At 34.5% G+C, this 19161-nt stretch overlaps 1 protein-coding gene across 2 annotated transcripts in view; it reads left to right on the top strand.

Moving 5' to 3' along the window:
* The first annotated feature begins 288 nt into the window (after positions 1-288).
* NSRP1 (nuclear speckle splicing regulatory protein 1) overlaps positions 289-19161 on the top strand; it is a 53683-nt gene continuing 34810 nt past the window's right edge. The window contains exons 1-2 of one of the 2 annotated variants that reach the window (XM_063111585.1): positions 289-350; positions 1549-1642. In XM_063111585.1, the coding sequence (XP_062967655.1) occupies positions 331-350; positions 1549-1642 (114 nt within the window). In that variant the 5' untranslated portion in view covers positions 289-330. Of the gene's footprint in view, positions 351-749; positions 817-1548; positions 1643-19161 lie in introns of those variants that run through there. The other variant, XM_063111586.1, reaches the window with a different exon arrangement.

A 19161-nucleotide genomic window follows, 5' to 3' on the forward strand; every position in this document is an offset into this window, starting at 1 on the left:
GACGGGGCCAGAGAATTTCCAATTCTATTTGCAAATCTCAGGTGATGATGACGCTGCAGATCGCAGCGCCACATTTTGCCAATCACTGGCTTAGAATTCTGCCATTCCTTTCTTCCCACTGATTTCGAGAAAGCCGTTCTGCTCCAAAACAGAAAGGAGGTCGTAGGACCCAGTCCCCAATAGTACTGAAGTAACTTAAACGAGGCATTCAACCGCTAAGCGTGCTCAGGCCGGTTCCAAGCCGCGCGAGAGTTTACGGGAAGGCGCCGTCGTCGGCGTCACGTCGGCGTCACGTCAGCGTCGGCCACGTTCAGCGGAGACCGGGGCAAGATGGCGATTCCGGGCAGGCAGTGAGTGATCCGGGAGTTAGGGTCAGGCTGGGGAATGAGGAACCACGGCGTCTGTGTCTTTGGCGGAGGAATTAAAGTGCGCTGGAAGTGAAGGGGCTGTCTCGTCAGGGATAGAGACGGGAAAAAACGAGAAAACCTGAGGGACATATATTCCCCTCCCCCGTACATTTTCCAGGATGGAAGCCCGAAGTTTCAGGGAGAAACTTGTGAGGAAATAAAGGAAGTTAGGCTGAGGGGCAGAGAGCGAGACTTTTCTATTTTCCAAAAGCTCGGTCTGAGGCCCCTCAGTCTTGCTTCCTACCCCGCGCTTGAGTTTCTCCCCGGTTGGATGCTCTCAGGGGCAATAAGAAGAGAGACAAATCTGGCTTCCTTAGAAGGGCCTTGTTCTCCTTGGCAGAAGCTCAAGTCTGATTCCCGCCCTCCCTTCTCGTTTTAGGAATGTTGTGCTGAGAAGCCACAGAAGAGGGTAGGCATATATAGGGAGCAGGGGTATACGTTGCCGCAAAAGAGACAAATGTTGTACGTACCTGGAAGTTTTATCTTCGATGCGTAGTCCTTACTGTTGATGCGGCTTCTCGTGATTTCTGCATCTTAAACGCCAGAGCACGAGGAACTAAATGAGTGGGATCTGAGGAAGTGGTTCTCTCAGATGCTCCACGACAAAGCAAGCGAGCTTAATAAAGTGTAATGGGAACTTTCCTCATGGCTACTTGGGTTTCTCAGTTAATTTAATCTTTTTAAAAGTTTTCGTGGGCAACATTATCCGATAACTTCTTTAAAACTGTGTGAGTACACAGTAGAGAGAAAATCTGGCCATTTTCTTCACTCTTGTTAGAACACCGGGATAATTTAAAGCATTTCATCGTAAGCAGTCATGAAGTGACTAACGTCTTTTTTAAAAAACATACTGTCACGTCTCCATCTAAAATATTTCTGAACTCTTCATTTACTTCTCTTTCTTGATAAAAATGGTATTTGAGTTTGACCTGTGTCCACAAATAATAATCCAGAGTAATAATTATAAAATTTTATTGCATATTAGAATTTTGAGATCACTGAAAATCAGTCTGTTATGTGTTCATAGGCTATATGACATGTTTTGATTTGGTGTTTTCACCTAGAAGAGGTTGTGGATGTACTATTTTTTAACATTTAAAGATAATGGTGTGATTTCTATTTCAAAAATAAAAAAATGCAGGTATGGCCTTATTTTGCCAAAGAAAACACAGCAGTTGCAACCAGTTTTGCAAAAACCGTCAGTGTTTGGAAATGATTCTGATGATGATGATGAGGTAAGGGAACCTATGTTTTATTTCTGCATTGTTGGAAATATAAAATTTTTAAAAACTGAACTTGTGAGTTTGATGTGTTTACTTTTGCTTTTTGTCAATACAGTGTTTTTAGAATATAATTTACAGGGTTATCGAAAGGAATGTTTAAAGATAAAAAGCTGATTTTTTCTTTATAACCTACAAATTTTTTTTCAGAAACCTTGAACTTCAGTTACTTTTTTTTTTTATTCTTGTTGATAAGCCTGTGTTCAATCTAGTTTCATTACATTGTAGGTAATCTATAATTTTTCCCTAGTAGCTGTCATATTTACATTTTATCCTTGATAATTGAAATTTCAGCATGATATTCAGTATATCCTAGCAGCATAATTTTTTCAAGTTTTTAAATTTTTTAAAATTGTAATATTTACCTGTACATGTTTGGGGGGGTACAGTGTGTTCTTTCAATACATGCAAATGACAGTGTGTTGTTTAAATACATGCATATACTGCACAATGATTCACTTAGGGTAGATATCATAGTTTTGTACCCATTAGTCCAACACTTCTCCTTTCCCCCATTCCCCTCCCCTCTTGGCCTCTGGTAACCATTATTCTACTGTCTACTTCTATGAGAATCACTTTTTAATTTTTTTTTTTTTAGATTCTACATATGCATGAGATCATGTAGTATTTGTCTTTCTGTGTCTGACTTAGTTCACTTAACATGATGGTTTCCAGTTCATCCATATTGCTGCAAATGATAGGATATCATTTCTTTTTACAGCTGAATAGTATTCCATTGTGTATATATACCACAGTTTTTTAATCCATTCATTCGCTGATTCGCATTTAGGTTGATTCCATCTTTTGGCTATTGTGAATAGTGTGATAAACATGGTAGTGCAGGTGTCTTTTCAATATATTGATTTCACTTCGTTTGGGTATATAACCGGAAGTGGGATAGCTGGATCATAAGGTAGATCTATTTTAGTTCTCTGAGGAACCTCCATATTGTTTTCCACAAGGATGTACAAATTTACATTCCTACCAACAATGTGGGGTGAGTTCCTTTTTCTCCACATCCTCACCAGCCTTTGTTATTTTCTGTCTTATTGATAATAGCCACTCTGACTGGGGTGGGATGATAGCTCATTGTGATTTTAATTTGCATTTTCCTGATGATTTCCCTGATGACATTTTTTCATGTGCTTGTTGGCCATTTGTATGTCTTCTTTTGAGAAATGTCTATTCAGGTCCTTTGCCCATTTTTTAATTGGGTTGTTTGTGTTTTTGCTGTTGCGTTGTTCGAGTTCTTTATATATTCTCCATATTAGCCCCTTATGTGTACTTTCCAAACATTTTCTCCCACTCTGTAGGTTGTCTCTTCGTTGATAGTGTCCCTTGATGTGCAGAAGCTTTTCTGTTTGATGTAGTCCCATTGTGTATTTTTGCTTTAGTTGTCTGCCCCTTTGTAGTCTCACTCAAAAAAGTGCTGCCCACTCCTGTTTTGTGTAGCATTTCTCCCATATTTTCTTCTAGTAATTTAATAGTTTTGTGTCTTAAATTTAGGTCTTTAACCCATTTTGATTTGATTTTTGTGTATGGTCAGAAATAAGGATCTAGTTTCAGTCTTCTGCATGTGCATGTCCAGTTTTCCCAGCACCATTTATTGAAGAGTCTGTCCTTTCCCCACTGTATGTTCTTGGCACCTTTGTCAAAAATCAGTTGGCTGTAAGCGTGTGGGTTTGTTTCTGGGCTCTTTGTAACTGTTTCATTGGTGTATTTGTCTCTTTTTATGCCAGTACATGCTATTTTGGTTACTGTAGCTTTATAGAATATTTTGAAGTAAGGAAGTGCGATGCCTCCAACTTTGTTCTTTTTGTTCAAGATTGCTTCAATTATATGGGGTCTTTTTTGGTTCCATACAAATTTTAAGCTTGTTTTTTCTATTTCTGTGGAGAATGTCATTGGTATTCTGATAGGGATTGCGTTAACTGTGTAGATTGCTTTGGGTAAGATGGACATTTTGATAATGTTAGTTCTTCCAACCCAAGAACATGGGATATCTTTCTGTTTTTGTGTGTCCTCTTCAATTTTTTCACAAGTTTTATAGTTTTCATTGTGGAGGTCTGTATTAGTCTGTTTCTGTTGCTTATAATAAAATACTTGAAATTGGGTAATTTATAAAGAAAACAAAATTTATTGCTTACGGTTTCTGAAGGTGGGAAGTCCAAAGTCCAGGGAACACATCTGGTGAGAGTCTTGGTGGTGGCGACAGGGTCCCAGGGGTCTCACGTTGCAAGATGGTAGAAGCAGAAAGAGTGAGAGATAGTTCCTCATGCACTCTCTTTTTAAAGGCCTCAGAACCACACCCCTGACCACCATTATTAATCCATTCACTATGGCATGTCCTACAATCTAATCACCTCTTTAGACCCCACTTTTTAATTACCGTAATAGGATTTCCCACCCTCAGCAGTTACAGTGGGGATTAAGTTTTGGGGGGACATTCAACCCAAGACAAGGTCTTTCATTTCCTTGGTTAAATTTACTCCTAGGTATTTCATTCTTTTGGTAGATATTGTGAATGGTATTACTTTCTTGATTTCATCTTCACGTATTTCATTATTGGCGTATAGGAAGGCTATTGATTTTTGTGTGTTTGTGATTTTGCATCCTGATACTTTACTGAATTTATTTATTAGTACTAGTAATTTTTTGGTGGAGCCTTTAGTATTTTCTGTGTATAGGATCATCTGTAAATAGGGATAGTTTGACTTTTTCCTTTGCAATTTGGATGCCCTTTATTGCTCTCTCCTGCCTTATTGTGCCGGCTAGAACTTCCAGCACTATGTTGAATAAAAGTGAGGAAAGTTGGCATCCTTGTCTTGTTCCAGATCTTAGAGAAAAAGCCTCTAATTTTTGTCTATTCAATATGATAGTGGGTTTGTTATATATGGCTTTTATTGTGTTGAGGTACAGTCCTTCTGTGCCCAATTTGTTGAGTGCTTTTATCATGAAGGTGTGTTGGATTTTGCCAAATGCTTTTTCTGCATCGATTGAAACAGCAAAAGCAATTCTAAGAGGGAAGCTTATAGCAATAAATGCCTACATCAAAAAAGAAGGAAGACTTAGCCTAATGTTACACCTTAAGGAGCTGGAAATAAACAAGAATGAACTAAACCCAAAATCAGTAAAAGGAGAAAAATAACAAAGATCAGAGCAGAAATAAGTGAATTAGAATTTTTTTTTTTTTAAAAAAGGTAGATGAAACAACAAGTTGGTTTTTTGGAAAATTAAAATCGATAAACCTTTAGCTAGACTAAATGAAGAAAAATGAGAGAAGACTCAAATAAAACTAGAAATGAAAAAGGAGACATTACAACTGATACCACAGAAATAAGAGATCATAAGAGACTACTACGAACAACTATATGGAACAAACTGAAAAACTTAGAAGAAATGGATAAATTCCTGGGCACCTACAACTTACCAAGGTTGTAACAGGAAGAACTAGTAAACCTAAACAGACCAATAACAAACAATGAGATTGAAGCAGTAATGAGAAGTTTCCCAACAGGGCTGGCCAGTTAGTTCAGTTGGTTAGAGTGCTGCCTTGTAACAACAAGGTCAAGGATTTGGATTCCCATACTGGCCAGCTACCAAAAAAAAAAAAAAAGAAGTCTCCCAAAACAGAAAATCCCAGGACCAAGTGCCTTCACTGCTGAATTCTCCCAAACATTTAAAGAACTAATACCAGTTCTTCTCAGAAAATTGAAGAGGAGTAAATATTTCCAAACTCATTCTACAATGCTAGCATTAACCTCATACCAAAACCAGAAACAGACACAACGAAAAAAGAAAATTACAGACCAATATTCCTGATGAACACAGATGCAGAGATCCTCAATAAAATACTAGCAAACAGAATCCAACAACACATTAAAAAGATCATTCACCATGATCAAGTGGGATTCATCCCAGGGATGCAAGGATGGTTTAGCATATGCAAATCAATAAATGTGATACATCACATCCACAGAACGAAGGAAAGAAAACATATGATCATTTTAATAGGTGCAGAGAAAGTTACTTTTAAACAATTATACCAAGTCTTTTCAGACAACTAAAATTGATGTAACAAAATTATTGGTGTAAAGATTCCTAAGGAGCTATTAAGATGTTACCAATTTTCTAGAAATTTTTATTAGCAAAGTAGTTTCTAATTTGTTAACCATATTCTAAGATAACTGTATAACAGTTTTTTATGGAACTGCTTTTGGCCCTACTTTATACCACCTTCTCGGGAACCATATGTAGTATTGCTTTCAACCAATTTGTAGTTTAATGGGGCAGACAGACACGTAAACATGAATATAAAGCAGGCTGACATTTGGAAAGGAAACTAACATTACTAAGGATTCGTATGTACCCACTGTACTTTATTTGATCTTCACGATCATCCTGTGATGTAGGTAGTAGTATTCATATTTTACTGATGAGGAAATTGAAGCACAGATAGGTTAAGTAATGTCCAAGGTCATGTGGCTAATATGAGGCAAGGTTGGGTTTTGAACACAGGAGTGTCTCACCTCAAAATATGTACTGTTTTCTGTTCTTCTATCTTACCTTGTTTTAATAGTGGAGTTACAAAATGTTAGTGAAATGTAGAGTATGAAATGATTCATGTCGATATAGGAAAATCAAGGCAGAAATAGGCATTTAAACAGCCTTAGAGGCTGATTTAGATTTAAATTGGTAAAAAAAAAAAAAAAGGAGTAGAGGTCATTTCAGTTGGGAAAGAACACCAGAAGTATAGAGTGACATAAAAGGTATTTGTGAGGAGTAATGTGGCTAGAGAGTAGAGTGTTTAGGAAAAACTTGTTGAGATGAGATTGTGACAGGATTGGGCCAGATTGTAGAGTATCTTGAATTTTCCATATGAAATTTCAACTTTATATTTGTAAGTAGTTTTTGAGTAGTTCATTGATATGATCACATATCACACTTTTATCTTGGGAAGATAAGTCTTGAATTGTGAAACACGGCAGGGGAGAAATGAGAAATGAAGGTTAAGGTGCCTGTTAGAAGACTTCTATATAGTGGTTCACGTGAGATGAGGATCTTAACTAGAGTGAGGTCAATGGGGGAAAAAGGGGACAAAAAGATACACGGAAATAAATAGGGCCTGGCATCCATATTGAATATATGGGAAAGGAAAGAGGTGAGTTGAATATTACTCCGAGGATTTCTATTCTGGCTAGATAAGAAGGTTAGCACAGCAGGAAGGGGAGAAGATTTGATACATAATCCGTACATTTACAGTACAGTGGAGAAGCAGATACATTTTAAGATTTATTTGGGGAATTTCTTTTTATTCTTACGCAAGATCTTTTATCCTTTATTTTTTATCTGTATGCAGGATCTTTTTTGTCATTCTCCTCTATTACAAGAATATCATTGAGATATAATTCATATACCATATACTTCACCCTTTTAGTGTGTAATTCACTGGTTTTTCACTCCCTATTCCCCCCACCCCTGAACTCTGGCAAACACTAGTCTACTTTCTGTTTCTATGGGTTTGCCTCTTCTGGACATTTCATATAAATGGAATCATGCAATACGTGTCCTTTTATGTCCGGCTTTTTCCACTTAGCATATTTTCAAGGTTGTAACATGTATCAATACTTCATTTCTTTTTATTACTGAATAATATTCCATTGTATGTATATACACATTTTATTTATCCATTCATCAGTTTGTAGTCATTTGGGTTGTTTCCAGTTTCTGGCTATGTAATGCTGCTATAAACATTTGTGTATACGTTTTTGTGTGGACATGTTTTCATTTATATTGGATATATACATCCAGGTGTGGAATTGCCAGTTCATATGATAACTCTATGTTTTACCTTTTGAGGAACTGCCAGACTGTTTTCCAAAGTGGCTGCACCATTTTAGATTCCTAACAGCAGAGTATGAGGGTTCCAGCATTTCCACATATTCTCTAACACTTTTCTTTTTTATTATAGCTATCTAGTGGGTATAAAATGGTATCTCACTGTGATTTTGATTTGCATTTCCCTGATGGCCAATGATGTTGGCCTTTTTTGTGTCTTCAGAGAAATGTCTATTCATATCATTTACTTATTTTTTAATATGTCATTTTATTATGAGTTGTAAGAGTTTTTTATATTCTTCATACAAGTACCTTATTAGATATATGATTTGTAAATATATTCTCCCATTCTGTGGGTTGTTTTTTCACTTTCTTGATAATGTCCTTTGAAGCAAAAGAGTTAAATTTTTGAGGAAGTCCAATTATATTTTTTCTTTGGTTGCTAATGCTCTGGTGTCATACCTAAGAAATTCCCTCATGCAAGGTCACAAAGATTTACACCTATGTTTTCTTCTAAGAGTTTTGTAGTTTTAGTTCTTAAGTTTAGGTCTTTGATTCATTTTGAGTTAATTTTTGTATGTAGTATAGGTCTAACTGCATCCTTTTGCAAGTGGATATCTTGTTATCATAACACTATTTGTTGAAAAGACTATTTCTCATACAATTGTCTGGCACCCTTGTGGTTTGTTTTAATATGCAAATAATTTTTTAAGTTACTTGCCATGGATACAACAGAAAGATGATTCATGCTTATCCTGCAGTTTCACATTAAACCATCCCTGCGTATGGTATAACACAACGCAACACGAAATTATCACAATAAACCCCAGTTTGAGAAGAAATGTGTTTACACAAATGATATAGAAAGTTTACTCATGTTATTGCTATTTCTTTTCTGTCGTGAAATGAGGCTGATGGTAGCTGGGCAGTGGATACACTATAGTCAAAAAAGATAGGCCTGGGCCATTTTACTGTTGCTTTCTTCCTCCCCGTCTTCCTCCTTCCCAGAGAGGGACTTTACTGCAGTGAACTGGTTACAAGGGTGATAGAAGACTGGAGAAGCCAAAAAGGGGATGGTGAGGCAATCCAGAGAATAGCAGTAAAAGAAGCAAGTAGTGCTTCAGGTAGGAGATGGGTCCTGGAGGCCATGGGCCAGGGTTACCTGGTAGGAACTGGGCTTATCCAGAGGAGATGAAGCCATTGGAAGATTCAGTTTTAGTCAGAGAGAAAGACGGAGAAATAGAAATACCCTGGCTTCTCTCTTTCTCCTACCCTCCAGCATACCATCTCTGTCTTCCATTGGTGGAACCCAGCCAGAAGGCAGCTGACAAGGGAGCTGCAGCCTAGTTCTTAATGAACAGAATATAAAACTGTTGTTTAGCATAATTTCCTTATCTATAAAAATTCAGTCTGGTAGATTCCTGCTTATCCTTATACTGAGAAGTAAATTTCTTAGTTGAGTATGTTATTTAGATATTTGTGAAGTTTGAATATATATTAAAATCTCCTTTTTCACAATTAATCAACACTTTAAGCAACAGTAAAATTATAAGTGCTTTGGAAAAATATAGAGAAAAATATATTATGGTTCCCCTCCTGAGGAGAACGTTAGATACATTCAGAGAGGAGGTGTATGAAGCAAACTATCTACCGTTTTCAGCAACTCAGCAAAAGCAATTAAGATCCCAAATTTGAGATCAGATTTTCTCTCCAGTGGTCAGCAGAGGGAGGTCCTAGCATGAAATTCCTATTCATTATGTGCTTGTATTCAGGGTCAGTTTAAAAATGGGAAAGTGGTTTTGATTACTTAAGTAGTTCCCCTTTTTTAAATTATCAGAACTAATTAGAAATAATTATCATTTTCTTTAAAGGTAGGAGAGATGACGGGAGGTGCAAGTTTTTACCCCATATGAACAAGAAAGCATATTCTGATGCTGCTGTCTGATCATAAGTGTTTGAATGGTTTTGCTATCATAATAATGTGTTTATTCCATTTTTGCAATCCTTTTCTTTTCCAGTCCCATTGTCACCCTTCATTACATCCCTCTTATTTTAATAGCTTTGTAACTAGTTTCCTTATTACCTATCTCCTCTCAAATTCATTTCAAATACTGTTGTCAGATTGATCTTCCTGAAGCACAGTTCTAATCACTTACTCCCTTGCTTCTGAACCTAATTGCATTTAAAATCTAAACTGCTAATCCTCACATGGAAAGCTTTCTCTGTGCTTTGGCCTTTAAATGCTTATTAGCATTTTCTCCCAGCTGTGCCTCTCTCAGCTGTGCCCCTCCAGGCAAGGTACGCTATCCTGGTTGTTTTTCATATCTGCTTTTCTTCACACTGGAGAAGTCTTCTCCCCATCTCTATATATCCGCATTATAGCCATCCTTCAAATGCAGTGCAAAACCTACTTTCTTCAAGATGTCTTTTTTGATTTTCCTCACTGGAAATAATCTCTTCCTTTTTCTGACACTTTTTACCTTTCTTATAGCACTTAGCTTTTTAAACTTTATATTATAAATTATCTGCATACATGTCTGTCACTGTGCTAGAGTATGAACTCCATGAGTTAGGATCTGGACATCTAGGCTGGCTTCTAAGAATGACTAAAATTATTTACTTAGGTGTTTTAGCTATCTGTGTTTTAGGTTTTGCAGGTCAACTACTCAGCTTTACTCACATCTTGAAAGCAGTAATTAGACAATGTGTAAATGATGACCATAAGCAATAAATGTGTTCTAATAAAATTTTATTTGCAAAAATGGGTGGGCTGGATTTGGCCACCGGCCTATAACTTGCTAACCCCTGGTCTATATGATTAACAAGTCTTATAAGGTGATTAGTGACTTAATATAGTTAAGATGTTCCATGACAAATTAAACATGGAACTTCCTTTTAGATGTGTATGCTTGTTTATTTTGCAGAGCATAACGAATTTTCCTTTTATTCATTTTATTTTTATTTCTTTATTTTTGATCCCCAGTATAGGGATCAGATCCTGGATGTTGGTGTTATCAGCACCATGCTCTATCCAATGCTAACTGGCCAACCCAAATTTTCCTTTTAATCTTGACAATTGAAATGCTTATTTCTACACAAAAAATATATTTGTGAGAGCCAGTTTTGCAACATTAATTCATATGCCATGAAGAGGTATGATGCATACAACCTGAAAATTTTTGCTTTTGAATTAAGAAACAAAACTCTTTGACCTCTTTAAAAGAGAGTGTTAAATTAAATTAGATAGCTAAAATTTATTAATGTGTGTGTGTATATATCATATGAAATCATATATATAAAATCACTCAGAAGCCATGATATAGTTCTTTTACAGAGTAAGCATTAATTTTCATAAGATGTAAAGCACTTAGAAAAAACTAAAACCTTAGCAGAAAAGTGGCGAAAACACATTTATAGACAAATGTAGAAAAAATAGAAATATCTAATGAATGTTAAAAATATTCAGTCTCACTATGTTTAAGAAATGTAAGCTAGGACAGTTGTGAGCTGCCATTTTTCTTACTGTCATATTAGCAATACTTTTTAAAAATGATAATGGTAAGATTTTGGTGAAATAGGCATCCGAATTTTTGTTAGTGTAAATTGATACACATTTCTGGAGAGTAGGTGAACCTTTTTTGAAAGCAATTCCAAGGATTAGTATTAGTCCTTTAAAAGTTACATGTATGTCAGTAACCCAGTATGTCAGTAAGGAAACAGAAACCTTGTCAATATTTTCCTTTCTAAAATTCTGCCTTGAGGAAATTGCCAGAAATCTGTATAAAGGATTTATAGGTATTCTAAAGTATTTATCTCAGGGTTGTTTATGATTGCAAAAACTTAAAACTGATCCAGTTTTCAACAGTGAAAGCAGGGTCAAGTAAAATGAGTACAATAGATATAATACAGCTGTTGAATTCATCAAATAACACTTAATGAAAAAATATATACAAAATTGTTATAGGTAAAATCAAAGGAAAAAGAAAATTAAAGCATTTCAGAATACTGTAGTAATAGAAGTTGTCTTTGTGTCACAGTGAACTACGAATGGTTATTTTGTTTTTTATACCTTTCTGTATTTTCCAAATTATTTTTTAAGAAAAAATTTATGGTTTTAAGGATTTCCAGTAGGATATTTAATTTCCAGATCACATTAAAATATAAAGGAAATAACATGTTTCATATGATAGAAGGCATAATAACAGAATATTGGAACTGCTTTAAAGCATGAAAGAAGATGAAATGAAATAGAATATAAAGTCGAGTATGTATGATTGTATAAAGCTATATGTGCTTAGGTAAGTAGGAAATAATAAATGAAAATGATTTTTTTAGGGTGGTAGCATGAGTTTTTAAAATTTGTATTTATTATTTTGTTATAATTTTAAAAAATAGAAGAAAATGAGTGCTTTAAAAAAAAGATAACCATAATTGTATATTCCCAAAGTAAGAAACATTAACAAGTTACTGGATTACACAATATACATTCATTGCTTTCACTGTTTTTTAATATTTCTCCACTTTAATTCTGACCTTTTAAAAAATTTCTTGAAAAAGTAAAGTAGCCTTCCTAGTCTGTTTTTCCCAATGAAAAACTAGTCTTATTTTAGTTGGAACACTCTTCTGCTTGCTAATGGTAAAAAACAGTTAGAATTTTAATTTATCTGGACATTATAGTACATCCAAATCAATAAAGTATTTTAGTTGTGGTTTTTCATCAGTTATAATCAGATAATTTCCAATTTCTCTGGATATACTCTGGTATATTTCAAATAAAAATGACAGTTAAACATATACATTGCAAAACCTATTTGTGAAAGTGTCTGGAAATTTAAGTTATTTTAATGATGGCTAAAAATTTTTGAACTTTCTTCATATGCTATTAAATGAATTCTTAAATAAATTCATGATACTGAGTGTAGCTAAACAGCAATATAAACAGTGAGGGGTTTAAAATAATCATGCAGTTTTTCTAAAAATTCATCCCTTCACCTGCTGTCCAGGAGTGAAAAAGCAAGTGGAGAGAAAAGGATGTCACTAAATAATAGAATTGTTAGGAGTGGGAGAGATAGCAAGGGAATTCTGTTCTTGTTTTATCTCCCAGTATGATAACAGCGTTGCAGAAGTAGCTGAGAGAACCCAGATTATGAATCCAGAATGAGGTAAGAATGCTTTCTCTTTACTAGGAAAGAGATGGTGGTATTAATAATCATGGGTCCTCTTAGATAGGTAAATTGCTTTGTGAATCTTGTTTATATCTATGTGCTTTTGACCAGATTTACTTATGCTGGCACGTGGGCAAATATTTTTTTTTTAAGTTTTTTTGTTGTGAAATATAACGCACAAGCGTTATTGTATTTTTCAACTCCAGAATTTGTTTCTTTTTTATAATTTCTATCTCTTTATTGGTATTCTCTGCTTGGTGACATATTGTTCTCATTCTTTAGTTCTTTAGACATGATTTCCTTTAGTTCTTTGAACATACTCTGTTCTTGTTCTTTGTAGCTCATAATTTTTGGTTGAAAACTGAACATTTAAAATAATATAATATGGCAGCTCTGGAAATCAGATCCTCCTCTCTCCCTAGTATTTGTTGTTTTGCTGTTGTTTTTGTTTTTTGTTTAGTAACTTTTCTGAACTAATTCTGTAGTTACTAAAAATACTAAGAATACTTAGAATACTAAATCTGTATTCTTTGTTTTATGTGACCACTGAAGTCTCTGCTGGGTTAACTTAGTGGTTGTCTAATGATTTGATGGAGATTTTCGTAAACACTTGGAACTAATAAGTCTCCCAATCTTTGCCAAGGGGCTCTGTGTGCATATTGGGGCATGCCTTCAGTGCTCAGCCCAGCAGTTTACAACTCCACCTTAGTCTTCACTTCTTGCAGAGCCTCATCATTAGTCGTGAGAGCTTAGGACCTTTTCAGGTCTTTCCTGATCATAGGCACGGGCATTGAAGATCCCCAGGAAAATGCTGGAGCCTTCAAAACTCCCCTCTCCCATGATATGACCATTCTAAGCCTTTTCTTAGCTTATTGTTTGTCCCAACTGTTGAAATTGTTATCTACTGCCTCAGGCAGCCCTTGTTTTTATTTTTGACAGGCACCCCCAGGGAAAAGGCTGTTTAGCAGGAGAGCTGTAAGTCAAGTCAAATAAACAGCCTTGAAAACAAGTGGTGTCTTCCAGGGAACCACCAGACAGAGAATGGGGCTTTGATGGAGCTCTAACCCTATTATGCTCCCTCTAGTGGCTGCCAGACTGCTGGTTTCTACCATGATTGTGAACTGTTTTTAGGCTACTATGGCACTATGGAGGGGGTAATGGGAATAGGGCAAGTTAAAGTGCCAGGAAACTCACTGGTTTTTTTCTTAGCAAGATTTAGCTGTTCTTTTTGAATAAATGCTCCCTGGACTGCTCTAAGCCTTTTTAGTTAATTTCTAGAGATCTAAAAAAAGTTGATTCTGACCTTTTTTTTTTTTTTTTTTTTTTTTTTTTTGGCCAGTGTGTTTTCATTGCTTTTATAAAGAAAAGAATATTTGGAGGTTCTTACTCTGCCATTTTCAGTGACTTTCCAGGTTGTCTTTTAACCTTCTCCAGTATATTTTTACACAGTTCAAAGTAATCTTAATCTGATTTTAAAATCACTGTTGACTTCCTGTTGCTCTTAGGATAAAGGCCAGAATTCTTAATTTTATCCTACAAGGTCATACATTGTCTTGCTTTTTCTTTTCTTTCAGCCTCCTCTTCACTATAGTGCCCTATCTTATTCTTTAAAAATTGCCTTGGACCTGGCCAGTTAGCTCATTTGGTTAGAGTCCAGTGTTACAACACCAAGGTAAAGGGTTCGGATCCCCTTACTGACCAGACACCCAAAAAATAAATAAATAAAATAAAATGAATAAAATAGCCTTGGGTCATCTAAGTGAATTTTAGTGTCACCTTCTTCAGTTTCATAATAAAAAAATTCTATGGGAATTTTGATTGTAATTGCATTGAATTTATAGGCTAATTTAAGAGAGAATTGATATTTTAATAATATTTCAGTTTTTCCATTTATAAAGATGGCATATTTTATTTGCAGATATATTAAATATTCTTTAGTAAAATTTTTTAGTTTTTCCATAAAGGTCACACATATTTTTTTTTTTTAGTTTTATTTATAGGTACCTTATAGTCCTTGTTGCTGTTATACAAGGGAATTTTTTTAACTTATTATTACTAGTGTATATGAATGCTTCTCATTTTTTTGTTCTTAATTCTAGCACCTATAAAGTTCTAATAGTTTGCCTGATGATGATTTTGGATTTCTTATCTAGACAATCATATTACCTACAAATAAGGATAACTGTCTCTTTTTAATTCTTTGTCTCTTTTTATTCTTTTTAATTCTTTTATCTCTTATTTCTTTCACTATGTGCTTATGTATGTGTCTTATTGCATTGGCTGGAAACTACAGTATAAAGATAAATAGAAGCAATGATAGAAACATTCTTGTCATGTTCCTGACTTTAATGGGAATTGCTTATGAAGTTTCACAATAAATGGGATGTTTGCTCTAAATTTTTGCTACAACTTCTAGTTTGCTAAGAATTTTTATTATTAATGATTATTAAATATTACTGGTTCTTTAGTGTCCGTTAATGTGATAAATTTATATTAACTTTCCAAAGTTAAACCATTCTTGTATTCCTGTAATTTTTTTATATATATAATTTGATTCAGTGCACTCTATTAGTCCATTTACCATTGCTTTCTATTTCTCAGATCTTTGGCTTAATTTCATAGTTTTTCAGCGTGTGCTTATGGGGCATTATTTCCTAAGTTCATGATTGTTAAATAATGCTTGCCTATTGGTTTTATCACTTAAATATCTACTAGAATGGGTGTAATATTTCTGCTCAATCTTTATGTTTTTCTCTGCATTAACCATGATTATCTTAAACTTTCATATTTCAGTTTTGCCTTTCTTTTTCTTGCTGTTTCTAATTTATTTACCAGCCCTGTTTTAGTCTTCAGTGTTTTCTTTAGCTCTACAGTCTTCCTTTCTGTCTCTTTTATTGTCTTATTGTCTGATCAGACTTCAAAGAGTCAATCTTATTGGTTAGTTGGAAAAAGAGCACAAATAGAAGTTATCTTGAGATTTGTTTTTTATCTCATGAAATTATACAACTTTGCCTTCCAGTGATTTAGGAATATTTTGAGGAGATGGGGCTATATTTAATTTTCAATAAAGTAGATATCAGTTGTCCAAATATTTTTTTTGTACAGTTGATCCCAAAGGTTTTCAATGGGGGCTCCTAATTCCAAAGGGACATTAAGAAATTTGTGGAGTGGCTTTTGTTTATTATAATTATTAAAGACAGGGTGCTGTTGGTTCCAGTTTTTGATGTGGGTCAGGGATGGTAGATATTCTGCATCTCATGCTCCTCCCCCATTCATATAGGTGAAATCCCTCTGAACATGCATATAAATGAAAAGCTTCTTATAATTTTATGAATTTAGGACCCAAGTTCTTTTTACACATAAACACAAAGTATATTATGTTTTATTTTTATTAAATAAAAATATTAAGAAATGTTTTTTAAAAAGTAGTATTTTTTCTTGGTAAAATGTATGCTAAATTTTCCCCCTGGTTTGACTGTCTTGTAGATTGAGGGAAGATAATATCTTGTTTTGTTCAGAACTTTACTAACAGTTAGTCACCATTTAAGAAAACCAGGTCACTGTCACCATTGTCACTTGTGTTATTTGAATCACCAGTTCTGCAGTCAGCATTTCTATCTGTAGCATTACTGGTGATTATGGTGATTATGCATAAAGGTAAAAGCATTTGACAATTTACTGTCTTCTAGTATTATTGTGTATTTACATACTGAAGTACGTTATTTATTATTCTGTTACAAATTTCTCTTTATTCTTTATGGTTCTGTAAGAATATGTACATATGTGTGTACCCAGATCTGAACTAGAAAGAAGAAATATATATACAATTTTAAAAAGTTATGTGCAGAAGATTTTGGGTGTGATAGGATTGTAACCAGTCTTTCTTTCCCCACTGACATAAAATGGCTGATTTATTATATATATTAAATTCCCATTAATATGTGGGTCTGTTTCTTTGGACTCTTTGTTCTGTTCCATTGATTTCTTTCTCTAATCCTGCTGCAATGCCATTATTTCAGTTACTCTGGCATTATAATCTGTTTTGACATATGGTAGGACAGAATAAGAAAAGCTAATATTTATTGAACACTTGCTATGTTAGGCACTGCTGTATGTATTTTATATGAATTACCTTATGTAATCATGTAAATTATTATTTTACCTTCTATTTTTATAAATTTATTATAAATTATTTTACCTTATTTTATTAAATATCACCATATTTTATCAAATTTAAGATGCTCTGATATTGATGCTTTCTTGATGTTATTAAAAAGTGTCAATGGAAAATTTTTATCACAGTATATCATTATTGCCTCCCTGGTGACAGCTTTTTTTTTTTTAAAGAAATCATCGGTTTTTGAGAGGTTAAAATGTGAAAATGTCATTGTCCTCATTTTACAGTCAACTGTAACCAGGCAGAGAGAGTTTAAAACTTTCTTGAGACCATGTAGCTATTTGACTTAATAACCCATGTGTTTGATTGGGATCTTTTAAAATTATTAGTACATTTTCTAAGCATTTATTGCTGATACATAGCAATAGTAACCTACATATCTAACATATATAGTTGTGTGTGTATATATACACACCCAAATGTGTGTATATATGTATATATATATATAAAATATTTTTATGTACACGTAATACTTTTATAAACGCATGCGCGTGTGCACACACACAAGGGTACTTCAAAAAGTTCGTGGAAAAAATAGAATTAAAAGATAATGCCAATCTTTCCATGAACTTTTTGAAGTACTCTGGTATATATAAAAAATGTTGATTTTTGTATGGGGATATAGTATCTGCTGAGCCCCTTGCTAAAAACTCTTACTAGTTGTAATAGTGGATTAGTTGAGTCCTCTGAGTTTTCTACGTAGTAAATCATATTACCTTCAAATAACTAATATTGATTTCTTTTTCTGGTCTAAATCGCATTGGATAGAACCTCCAGAATTTTGTTGCAATATAGTGGTAATAACAGGCATCCTCCTCTTGTTTCTGACCTTATGAAAATATCTCGTTTCACAATTAAGCATGTTGTTCACTCTAGGTTCATGGTAAATGCCCTTTTTCAAATTAAGGGAGTTTCCCTCTGTTGTAGATTTATCATTCCCAAATCTTCTTGTTTACAGTTATTGGATAATCCTCTCTACTGAGTCCATCTCTGTGGAGTTCTTTTATCAGGTGACTTCTCTCCCCCTTCCTGTGAAAGATTATACTTCATGCTCTATTGGTACTACGAGACTTGCTTTAACCAGTGGAATGTGAGTGTAAGTGATATACGCTGTATTTAAGCAGAATCTTTAAGTAGTTAGCTGATTAAATCATTGCTTCCCCCCGATTCCCCCCGCTGTATGAACAGCATGTTGCAGATAGGGACTGTGCCTTCAGCATAGGTCCTGGATTGAAGACTGTGGATGTACAGGCATCCACAGTAGACATGTAGCATAAGCAAGAAGTGAAACTTGATGTTGTAAGCCATGAGATTTTGGTGGTGTTTGTTAACACAGGATAAATTAGTGAAAATTGACCAATAACTAGTTACTAAAAATATTTATTAGCTATTAGATTGAATTTTATCAGTTCTTTTTCAGCATCTGTTACTATTGGTGAATTACATTCATAGATTTTTCTGAAGTGAAACCACTCTTTAAAAATACTGGGATAAACCCTACTTGGTCAGATGTATTTTTCTTTTATATGTGCAGCTGGATTTTAATTGCTGTTTTTAAAATTGTGGTAAAATATGCATAACATAAAATTTACCATTTAACCATTTTTAAGTGTGTAGTTTGGTGGCACTGAATATATCCATTTTCAGAACTTTTTCATCTTCTGAAACTGAAACTCTGTACTCACTAAACAATAACTCCCCATTACCCCTTTCCTGCCCAGCCCCTGGCGTCTCCCATTCTACTTTGTGTCTATGAATTTGACTACTCCAGATACTTCATATAAGTGGACTCATACAGTATTTGTCTTTTTGGGACTGACTTATTTCCTTTAGCCAGTCCTCAGGGTTCATTCATGTTGTAGCATGTGTCCGAATTTCCTTCTCCATTGTATATATAGTGTCATGTGCTGCATAATGATGTTTTGGTGAATGACAGACCACATGTACGACAGTGGTCCTGTAAGATAATGGAGCTGAAAAATTCCTGTCACCTAGTGACATTGTAGCTGTTGTAATGTCATAGCAAAATTGCTTTATTTTTTAAAAAATAAATTTAGTGTAGCTTAAGTGTACAATGTTCATGAAGTCTACAGTAGTGAATGGTAATGTCTTAGGCCTTCATATTTACTCACCACTCACTCACTCACTCACCCAGAGCAACTTCCAGTCCTGTAAGTTCCATTCGTGGTAAGTGCCTTATGCAGCTGTGCCATTTTTAAAAATCTCTTATACCATATTTTTATCGTACATTTTCCGTGTTAAAATATGTTTAGATACAAAATACTTACCATTGA

The sequence above is a fragment of the Cynocephalus volans genome, chromosome 10, assembly GCF_027409185.1.
Source record: "Cynocephalus volans isolate mCynVol1 chromosome 10, mCynVol1.pri, whole genome shotgun sequence".
NCBI classification, from domain to species: domain Eukaryota; kingdom Metazoa; phylum Chordata; class Mammalia; order Dermoptera; family Cynocephalidae; genus Cynocephalus; species Cynocephalus volans.